The sequence below is a fragment of the Phoenix dactylifera genome, chromosome 2, assembly GCF_051530095.1.
Source record: "Phoenix dactylifera cultivar Ajwa chromosome 2, Ajwa_hap1_PhDact_Kaust_v1.1, whole genome shotgun sequence".
NCBI lineage: Eukaryota > Viridiplantae > Streptophyta > Magnoliopsida > Arecales > Arecaceae > Phoenix > Phoenix dactylifera.
In genome coordinates, this window is record NC_143191.1 from 36955948 (window position 1) to 36967190 (window position 11243).

Genomic DNA, 11243 nt, shown 5'->3' on the forward strand with positions numbered 1-11243 from the left:
GATTTTGTTTCTGATTTTATCATTTGATTAATGCAATCTTCGTACAAACTGAATGGTTTACTTTGAGATCATTGGTCCACATGATTGTTGCTCATCTAGTAAATTGAGTGCCCTACATGCACAACCAACCTTGACCAAACCTTTTATGATAAGGGACATTAATAACTAAAGATAAACCATTAAAACTTACTTATGATTTCTTTGATTCAGAGGGCTGACCACCGGTAAGGTTGTTTTATTTTGACTTTAGTGTTATGGATTTGAAATATGGAAATAATCTCTCTATATATTTGACCTTTCCTAGATCTTGCGGTAGTAGAAGTCTCGTGCACTTGAACAGTTCTTGTTACTATCTGAATATTTCTTTTTGACGTAACATTTGAATATTTCGTATCAACAAGCTGCATCCAGATTATGAATAGTAGCAATTGAGACAGAGATAGGGGGACTGGTAATTTTAGGGTTTCCCTCCAACTTCCTCATTTTCTTGGTTCTCTAGAGGCCTTAACTTTTAAACCTCCTCTCAAATGTGAAATACACTTCAGTCTGCTACATACAGTGGAACCTTCAAAGGTTTCAATCTCCACCGGAGCACATTGTGCACATGAGACATACTCTGCTTCTAATTCAGCTTCCAAGCTTTCCCTCCTCTCATGTTGTATTTCTTTAGCCTTCCGAAAAACATTACAAAGATGAGAATTAGCTTCCCTTCATTGCTCCATCTCCCTGCAAACCCATACCATGCATCTTTGCAGACCCCATCATGCTTCAGTTGCCGATCGCAGCTGTAGCCGGTGGAGAAACCGACATTTCCATATGCACTGCATAGTTGGAGTTTTTGTTCAGACCTAGGATTCATATCGATATGATAGTGTTTTTTTGATGAAATCTGCAAGTATGAACTGATAATCTTAGAAAGAAGTACCCACCCTTTTGCTCTCTCTCTCTCTCTCTATACATACATATATATATATATATATATATATATATATATATATATATATATATGTATATGTATATAATGAAAGAAAGGAGAGATTTGGTTTGACCTACATAAGCTATGGGAGGGTATGGATTAGTTCAGGACTTGTATATCTCTTGTGACTGGTCAATTTTTGGCCTAGTTTTGTTTCAATAATTTGAATCAGGTTTGGGTCCCATGCACCTTGGCGTCTAAATTTGGTTGGTTGGGTATCAATAGAAATCAATGACATGGGCCAAACTCTCTGGCCTGGAAAATGAGACAGCTACAGCCTGGTGTCATGAGGGTTTAAACTGCAAGGCGTCAGTGAGCCATGCATGAGGGCCCTGAGGTATGGCATGTCCCCAAGTTTTAGCCATGAGTTCTATGCTTGTATCTTGAAAGGATAGTGCATGTGTCCCCTCTGTCTTGGTATCCATCAGACGTGGGGACTGGGGCTTAATTCCCAGGCCATGCATGTGAATGGAAGCTAACTCCAGTACCACCTCACATGGTGTGGGGCTAGAACTCTTGTTGCTCCATGAGCTCTATATATACGAACACCAGCTACCTTGCATTAAATATACAGTTTTTGGTACATTAGCATAACTAGAGAGCACTTGCCTGACTACTTCGATGACAATGCTAAAGACACTGAAGTTTAGGGGATCTTCTGACATATTCTTCCTCTCTGAGATGCAGATGAGGATGACAAAGATGGCTAGATGTGTGAGCTGCGAGACTGTGAGAGTCTTGAGCAGTCCCATGTTGTTCTTAGATTTGTCTTGATTTGCTGGAGTGAATCCCTCATCTTTGAAAGGCATAAATGATGTATGTGATGGTAGATACCTGAAAAAATTATACGGTAAGCCAGATATCATCTTACTGTAAAATTATAATAATAATAAAATCATTGACTTGGAAATGATAGTTCAAACTCGGGGAAAAAAAAAAGAAAAACTAGAGGTAGGCTCTACCCTTCTCAAGAAAAGAGGTATCTACTCCACTCAGGTACAAAATTAATAATCAAGCATACAAATCGAAAATTTACATCGTTGGCCCTGATCTATTATACCACTAAAAATCAAAAGCCACATATTTTTGTGGCTTTCGGTCTATACATGATGTAGCATCAAAAATAAATTGTTAAAACGATATAAAACCATATTTGCTATGATCTAAACATTAAAATCTATGCATTTTTAATCTATACATATTTTATTATATTTAAATCATGATTAATAAGACAAGTTTTTATTTAAAATTATTTATTATGTATTTTAGTGTACTAGTGTAGTGAAAATCATTTATTTTTTGTCTACCTGATGTATAATTTTGGTTTCTATATATTTTTGATGGTGTAAATGATGAGTAATCATGTAGATCTTTGATTCGAATGAAAAACTATACATCATACAGAATGTAGCCCATCTATACTCTCAGCAAATTTATATGGTGAAGCAGGAAGTAGCACATTTTGGGTGGTTTGAGTCTCTCTTCGAGAAAAGAAAGAAAGAAAGAAAGAAAGAAAAAGGCCCCCACCTCCGCTTCATGCGACGAAGTAATATGACGTTGCCTTGGACCAATAGAAGCACGAGAGCAGTGAGAAGTAGTAGAAATCAATGCAGATTAAACTATTTTTTTTCCTTTCCTTTTTGAAAGAAGAATTTGATGTGTGAAGAACTACTGCTCTCTTAGATGGTCTTCCTTTCACATCAGAATGGGGCTGGCCGACTCAAAGACGAAAGGGAAAGTTTCTAGCGGGTGGCAGGAGAACGGAATACGTGGCAGGAGAGGAATGCTGAGTGGGACTGAAGGCTCTCGCCGAGCAAAACATGGTCACGTATTCTAGCTGAATGATTGAGGTCGGGAAGAACGCGTCCTAAACGCGTTTGGCTCAGCGTCTGCTGCCCGTCGGTCCAGGCCAATCAAAATCGATCAATCATTCAAGCTGGCGGCCGGACCTTGGGACCCGGCACGTTCCTCTAATGATTTCTCATCAAGATTTGTTCCTATCAAAATACCGCAAAGTTCTTCTCTCTTGGCTGGTTGGTGATGATGATTGGAACGATGAGCATCCAATCAGTGAAATAAGAGGGAGGAAAGATAGACACGAGATCTATGAAATTATATCCTTACACTGTATGCTCTGTGCGACTGTGCACCACATCAATCGCCGCATCTCTTTCACGTAGGCTTCATTCATTGTACACTCATTTTGATGATCAGCTCAGTAAAAGAAGATCTGGTGATTGGCATGGTGCACGATCATACTGGTGCATATAGCTTGTAGTATAAGCTTTTTATAAAACCAGTCATTTTAATTAGAAATAAATCTGTCGGCATCAAAGGAAAGTAACTCATCTCCAATTTCTAAATTAATTCAGTTGTATATGATATGAGATAGAAAGAAAATAAAGAAATAAAGAAAGACCGCCTAGGTTTACCATGTGTCTTTGTGGTCATTGTTTGAGATGCCCAAGACCAAGATTTTTATGGGTCAACAAAATGAGCTGACCCGCCTGAAGGATGACATATGCTGTCACTATAACTTTTTTTTTTTTAAAAAAAGAAAAAAATTTGGGGGCATCTCTGTAGCTTCAAATTGTCTGAGAAGAATAAAAGTATGCAATCACGCGGTATTGGAATCAAAGAGCTATAAAAAAAAAGGACTAGTGCTGCCAACAAGAATATATGATTAGATTTGTATTCTGACATCGATTCTTACCACTAACTTACAAATAAAATCAACACATAAATATTATTTTAACATAACTATTGAATGCTTGCAGCATTCTCTCCATGTAATCGCACATATACACCCATGCAGACACGTGCACATGGATGTGCCTCCAAGTGGATACTCCTACCAACATTATTTATGCCATGGAGAACCAAGAATAAGAGATCTGACAGAGTGTTAATACCAAAAGTGAAATTGCCAATTCATTTTCATCTTTTTCTTAGTTATTGTCTCTCTAGCTAGTTCGTTATGGTATGCAGCTTTGTATGTGTGTATGTATGAAGTACGAGAACTTATCTCAAAAAAGGTATGAATTATGAAGATATGATTAAGGTTTCCTTGAGAATTATAGTATTCAAATGGCTTATTAACAAATACAAAAACCATTCTGGAAAGCACTTGGAGAAGATTGAAAAACTGAAACATTTAACATTTGCACAATCATGCTTCATAGCCCCATGTTACATCTACCATCCCAACTATTGCCAAGCATAACATCCATTTAATTAAGGTTACATTTTACAATAACTTTATGATATAAATATATATTTTAATTAATCATCATATTGAAAATTTCATTATTCTATATGGCTCATGTCATCAGCAAGTTTATCCAGGATGATTTCACTCAAGGAGGGACAGGAGTGATTAATTTGTGAAACAGTTTGACATATAATATTCAGATTGTCATACTAAATGAGCGAACTTCCTAATCTACTTAGAAGTTATGACAACTGCAGCTTTATGCGTTGCATATGTAATAGAATAGAATAGAACTTAATTCCTAATCTAGCTCAAACTAGGAGCAGTCTATGATGGAATAGAATGGAATAGGTAGAGAGAACTAACATCATGATGGCAAACAGAACCAAGATTGCAGGGCTAAGTGTGGAGAGATCGGCAATAGATTCACCGGCATGCCTTGAGTTCACGGACAGAAACAATGCTCCAATAAGCTTCTGATAAAAATTCATCCCACCCAAAGCCTCAGAGCGCCACTCTAGAGCGCAACAAAATATGAGCTGAATCGCCACGAATAGAAGAACGGTAACAAGCAGTAGAAGAGAATGAAGGTGCGGCAGCAAGTGATAGTATCCAATCTCTTGCGAATTTTTCAGCATGTACTCAAACTCTGCTCTTCTAGTCGTACTCTTCAGGACCCATAATAGGAATCTCAAACATGACGGAAACATTGTATTCCCAAGGAGAACCTGAGGAATGATCAGCAGCAGAAGACCTGAATTTTTCTTGAAGATCATCATGTTCTCATTCGTCGGAATAAATCCGCAGTTTGAGAATGAAGAAATCGTAGTGAAGAAGGAAAAGATCAGAACTCCAATCCCCTTATCTTTCAACACAGCTCTTGCACTTCTTACGAGATTAATGTAAACTATAACTGATATAAAACCACCCACATGTATCACTAGGAGATAACCCGTAACAACGCGAGCCAGATATGTTACAGCGTGGTATTTCAGATCCTTAGTGTCTATGGGATGAGATTGAGAGCCCACCATACCTGCTTCGATGCAGTCGGGATCAGGAGCTGCTGCTGAGTCCATCTCAAACTGATCATCTTTCATGTCTGGCGAACTACGAGCAACTGATTCGACGCAGCTTTCGGTCATTGCCTGTTGCTTGAGCTGCTCTTTTCTGAACTGAAGACCAATCATGGAGCTAAACAATTCCCCACCAATTAGCATTAGAATGGCAAGCGCAACAAGCTGGGAATTTGAGAAAACCTCCATCTCTACAGTCGACATGCTAGATACGGTTGCAGCGGATACCGACATGAAGAACATATCGATGTCTCTAGGCGTGTTTGAGGGCTTTTTTAGCTTGAATGATTTCAAAACTAGAAAACCCAGAGATGATATGGAGAAGAAGTAAATTATACGGATGCACAGTGGATTGGAATGGGATAGAAGGAATCGATACAAACATGTCGAGTGCCGCCTAAAAGATTTGCTGAACCGAGAGCACAGTCTTTTGACCCAATGCCAGGTTGCATTTGCCATCCAGAGAGAGTAATATAAACACGCCATGGGAGCCTGAAAGGTTTAGCTAAGCGAGCAAAGATCTATGCCTTGAAGCGTTTGCTAGCGGGGTTTATATAGGGAGAGTCCTGGCAGAACTGGCTGTAGTTTTTTCTTCTGGATACGGAACTCTTTGTTTACTCAAAAACAAGAACCAGAACTCTCCAACTTAGCAAGCAGAAACGCCTTTCTCAAGCCATCAATCAAGAGCCCAATGGTCGTTATGGTCATCAAAATAATGCAACCGCGATGTCTTCTTTGGAGGCTTTTGTGAATGGGACCCAATCGCATCAAATAGGCTGTATGACTCGTATTTTTGCCCGAGCAAAAGGGAAATTCCATCCTGCTAATTATGAGACCAGGCACTTAATTCCGTCGGGGAAAAAAAATGAGACCAGATTCTTCGGGTTGGTTTGGAAATAATTGAGGAATGCGGTTGGGAGGGTGAATGGAGTTGGAGGGGCCCAGATGCATTTTGAATGAAAATCCAAATAGACGGAGGTAATAAATCTAGCTTCTGGGCACTCATGAATATAAATCTAACTTAGTCTGTAATCTTATGATTTTCTAGTTATACCAGCTCAATCCATAAATCTAATAGAATTTTCAGCTTAATCATCCGAACAGCCTCGCGAATTATCATGTGTAGTTGATGGCAAGAGGGAGCCTTCTGTTGTGACTCCACCTTTGGATGGGTATCTTGCAATATATGTGGAATCCAGTTTTTTCATTGAGATTCCACCAGCACAACAGTTGCTTGCAAGTCGTTGATCAATGGAGACCGTGATGCACATTGTACATCGAGTGAGGAATGTCATTGAGATATTCTCTTTAGGTATATTAAATTGGGAAACTTGTATACCACTGTGGTAGGTCAGGACATTGGAGAACTTGGACACTGCCACAATGCTGTTTGATAAAATGCCTACGAGAGTTTTATATTGTAACTTCCACAACCCAGGGTTACGTTCAGATTAGGAATTGAATATTAGTTTCAGGGAGTGTTTTGAGATATGATTTACAAAAAAAGCTTGGATTACCTTCGAGCCATATATGGCATTTTCCCCTTAACCTAAAACAATGATTCATCTCTTATTTTAGATAAATTATATTCAACTAACCCTTGAATATTCCAAATACTATCCTCTATTAAGCAGATAACATGCGATCAAATTAATGGAATTTGTTAAGGCGAATATCCTAATGTTTTCTCTTGGCTGTGTCCCCCCAAAGAAATTGCCAGTTTTTATTATGCATGCCCCCACAACTTTAGCCTGTAAGGAGTTTCTAACAGTTCGGACATTTTTTGGGTACAATTTGAGTTGCTTTGGTTTTTGAGGATAGCAGCGAGTCCAAGCATGGGCCTTAAGGTGTGGCCTACTTCTTTTTCTTTCTTCCTTCTTTTTTTTTTTTTGGCTACAACGGTTGCTCACACTATACGTGTATGAGCACATCCGACAAAATTAAAAAAGAGTACAAAGTGAAGGGGAGCAGAAACCGAGTCTTGATTCACCCAAATAAACTCTCCCTCATGATGTGCCACATAAGAAGCGATCCAGTTCGCCTCCCGATAGACATTGGAAGCCCGGAATGTTCCATACTCTCCTACGAGCTTACAAATATCTCGAAAAAGTGGGTGCCGATCGTCACTGATATACTGCCTTCGAATCCACTCTATCACCGTAGTCAAGTCTTCCTCTAGGTGGATGCTGACTGCAGTGGCCTAAAATCTTTGTATGTTTGGTAGACGGAATGTATGCAGAATAGGGGTTTAATCGATCTTGTTTTAGCTAAACACTTTCTTTCGTACTGGCTGAAATAACACATACCATACTCCATGTTAGAGATGGAAAATTTTGATTAGGGGGGAGGGGAATGGAATAGCCATACTTCCGATTTTAGGACCTTGCTTCTTTCTCCCTCCCAATCTACCATCCTCACCCATGCCCTCCCCACTTTCTCCTGCTGCTACTACGTTGGTTTCTAACCATCTGCCGGCATGTTGAACTAACTCAGTGACACCATGGTCCACACTACCTCCAAAAATGTTGGGTGCTTTGCTCTCCCAAAAACCCACCCCTATTGCCTGTATTGCTACTCCTTTGTCGACGAGGATTCTATGCTGATCCAGTGCATTGACACCCCGGTCTACTAGCCCTTTGTGTTTGGAAGCTTCGGTCTCTCACCTTCCTCGATCCTTCTCTTGCTTGTTGAGCATTCTCTTCTTTGAACCCTATCATCCCTCCCCTTTGGCTGCTAGTGAGCCAATTCGGCCTGGTGATGCCAGGTTAGAAACCTATCAAGAGAGGAAGCATTACTTTCCTAAACCTTGCTAGGTTTCGTCCAACTGTCGATGAGACGATCTAGGTTGGTTCTTTACCTCGGTTTGCTGCTCCATTAGGATTAGGAGCATCACTTTTCCGAACACCGACTCCCTTTCTCTTGCTCCTTTGCTGGTTTTGAGTCCCTCCTACATCTCCGATGGCTATTAGTGCTTCTTCGAGGCCTCCTTTAATCTGATGCTGTGTATGAGGCACCCGTTTCCATCTCAACTATGTCTTCTCTTGCACTTTCCTCCAACACCAAGATAAATAGTGGGCTATTATTCATGAGTTGTTGTTTTTTCATGGTTGTATGAGATATAATTGGAATTATTAGACACATGAAGCAGTATTCGTATGCTTTTTCTTTGCTCGGCAGCATGATTTTGCTCATTTTATATTGAAAGTTGGTTGGCTTATATGTTACATCCATGTGCAGGGTTTTCTTAATTGATACATATGTATATCATCAGAGCGAGTGCATAATGCCCTTCTATGCCTACAACACGCTTGATATCATGTCTGTGAGTGCTGCACATGAGCGTATGTCTTGATTTTGCCTTTAATTTTACTCATGGATGCCTCTCCATGATTTTTGTTTCTCAAAAAACTTTTCATATGCAATTGGATAGCTAGGCAACCATTGCATCCGCACTTGCAACACGATGATGGCATATTGGATGCTGGCTTTTGATGGCTTTGCTAGGTTTGGCATGCATCTAGCATTGCTGTGATCTATTGGCCGAAGCTCGACATGGCATACATTGCATGCAGTCGACATTGTCCTGGTTCACTAGTTGTCACTTGGCATTTCATGCATCCGATTTAAACCTAATAATGATGATGGTTCATAATCTAAGCCTTCATCTTAATTGTAAATCAATTTTCCATGTGTTGATGTAGGGTTGTTTTTTCTTCATTGCTGAGGTCAATTTAGTTATTCACCAACAAATGTGAATGTCAGCTTATTCTCATGCCATGGCTAGATGAGTTTGGTAGGAAGAACAATGTGGACACTATTGGTAATGGTACCATATCAAACATAGGTTATTTGTGTTAACATAATCATCTATACAATTATCAATATCATCCTTTGTGTACAATTGACTCGCTGGTCACAAGATGGACCTGTCTTATGGAGAAGAACCATGACTTCTTGAGAATAGTCATCATCCACATTAACAAGAATTTGAAGATCTCCATCCATAGCTGTTTAGGGTTCCCTAGGGATTGATTTAGAGTTGCAACCTAGCTAAGATGCTTGAAGCCTAACTAAAATGGACAAGCTTATAGATAAGGATCTAGTTTGATGATAGAAAGGGCTCATGAGTGCACCCTCATCATCCTCCTGTTAGGAGGTCATAAAGGTAACAGGTCTCCTAATCTATCATTAGAGTTTATAATTGCATGACAAAAAAAAAAAAAGAGAGAAAAGAAAGAGAGGTAGAAGAGGAGTAAAAAAAGGCAGGGGTTTAGCTGCTTGATGCTTCTTTGAAGCTCAATCTTTCTTCCTTATCAAGTGGCTAGCAAAAAGTTTGGGTCTCTAGGGTTCTCGAACTCTTAGCCTAATTATAAGAGATTCATTGTTGTTAAATTTTAGAAGAAAAAGAGATATTTATAGGGAGAGGTGAGGGATCCTAGGGTTAGGATTTAATAGGCAAAAGGTTTGCTTCATATCTAAGGGTTAGGATAAGGTGATTGAGTTGTTTAATCCTATTGATTAATGGGTATGAGGAGAGGTTAAAGAGATGACACAATAGAGGGTCGAGATGATGGGAGAGTGTGTTTCCTCAGGTTGTGTTTCTTTAGAGGCCAAAACTATGTACAAAAGGGAGGACCTGTTTGAGGACAATGATTCAGTCTAAAGGATTTAAATGTTATGATGAATCTGAGGTGGCAAGGATTTATTGGGTAATGGGTATGAAAAGAGGATTGAAGAAGTAGATGGTGGAGATTTAGGGGTTATTAAAGCTAATGTGCTATGCTTGGCCCTCAAATCCAGATAAATTGGGTTAAAAAAGATGAGATAGGCTACAGAAAGGGCTGGATTAGTCGTGATAGGATTTGATCAAGTACGATCAAGCATGATCGAGCATAGTTAAGATAGATTGGGTGTAATCGAATGTAATTAGTGATCTGATCAGGGGAAAGAAAAGATTTCCTTTAATCTACTTAACTTAAGTCTCTCGAATAAAATAATAAACAATATGAATTTTAGAAAATGGGGCTTCAAGTCTTTTTTTTTATCATCCATAATTGTGGTACATATCATGGATAGAATGTAAAATTTATACTCTCTTTCACCCTCTCTATTTCCACCTGTTGGGTTCTAATAGGAGGAAGCAGAGTCTTGCTTTTGCTTTCTCTGTCTCCATCCCATCTTCCAAGATTATAGCACATCCCTGCCTATTTTCTCTAGAAAGAGAGGACTCTATGCCTCTTTTCTGAGTCTCGTCTCCACTTAGAGTATTAAAGAGATAATTTAGAGATAGGAAGAAATAAGCAGCATATGGGCCAATTTCAGCCTACTCATTTTTCTAGCCCAATATCCATAAGAAGCTAAACTAAACAAATATGTCAAATTTGTGTGCACAACATTAGGAGTGTGTGTATGTGTGTGTAGAGAGAGAGAGAGAGACTTGGCTAGACTTGAGTAGATCTTTACTTAGATTTGTTTAGATCTAAATTGGGCAATGGAATTTCTACATCGGTGATCTGAGCTGTCGGATGTAATTTATTATCTCTAAATTGCATGCATACTAAAATTTATAGGATTTGAAGACTCCTAGCCTTTGCATTAAAGGGTCAAAAAATTGTATAGTCTAGATAACATGACACAATACATTTTGCTTTTGATCACTTGATGCATTGGCTAGAGGTATCCAATCCGTACAATTTGTGGTGTGTAAATATTTAACGATAGTAAATCATATTTAATGGCTTGAATCATCGATGTGAGATCCTCAGTTCGATCTAAATTTGATCGTATTTAAATGAAAATCCATTCGAGTGGAAACAAATCATGCTCTCTCTCCCTCTATTTGTGTATCTATCTATCTTGAGAGAGAGGGTACCATGGAAAGAGGAGAAATATGCCAAGGTGACTTTCCTTGAATTATACTCATGGGACACTTATCCTCAAATGGATTCTTCGAGTCCCTGATTGGGAACTAAGAATGGAG

The 11243-nt window shown here is 39.0% G+C and overlaps 1 protein-coding gene across 2 annotated transcripts; it reads right to left on the reverse strand.

Annotated features, from left to right (window-relative positions):
• Positions 1 to 349: 349 nt before the first annotated feature.
• Positions 350 to 6549, reverse strand: LOC103701575 (putative cation transporter HKT1;4). 2 transcript variants are annotated; one of them, XM_039128421.3, is made up of 3 exons: positions 4554 to 6547; positions 1586 to 1810; positions 350 to 821 (listed from the first exon to the last, which is right to left on the reverse strand). In XM_039128421.3, the coding sequence occupies exons 1-3, from the start codon at positions 5747 to 5749 to the stop codon at positions 623 to 625; spliced, it is 1620 nt and encodes a 539-aa protein (XP_038984349.2). In that variant the 5' UTR covers positions 5750 to 6547; the 3' UTR covers positions 350 to 622. The 2 variants fall into 2 exon arrangements, with proteins under 2 accessions (XP_038984349.2, XP_088572377.2); XM_088716251.2 differs by having other exon boundaries at positions 754 to 889; positions 4554 to 6549.
• Positions 6550 to 11243: the final 4694 nt, after the last annotated feature.

What these genes read in the sequence shown, in the direction of transcription:
- LOC103701575 (XM_039128421.3), bottom strand. Translation starts at nt 5,749, where the DNA reads ATGGCGTGTTTATATTACTCTCTCTGGATGGCAAATGCAACCTGGCAT. An exon ending in GTTCTGTTTGCCATCATGAT is followed by an intron (nt 1,811 to 4,553) that starts GTTAGTTCTCTC and finishes TAATTTTTTCAG; the next exon opens with GTATCTACCATCACATACAT. An exon ending in ATTGTCATCGAAGTAGTCAG is followed by an intron (nt 822 to 1,585) that starts GCAAGTGCTCTC and finishes CCAACTATGCAG; the next exon opens with TGCATATGGAAATGTCGGTT.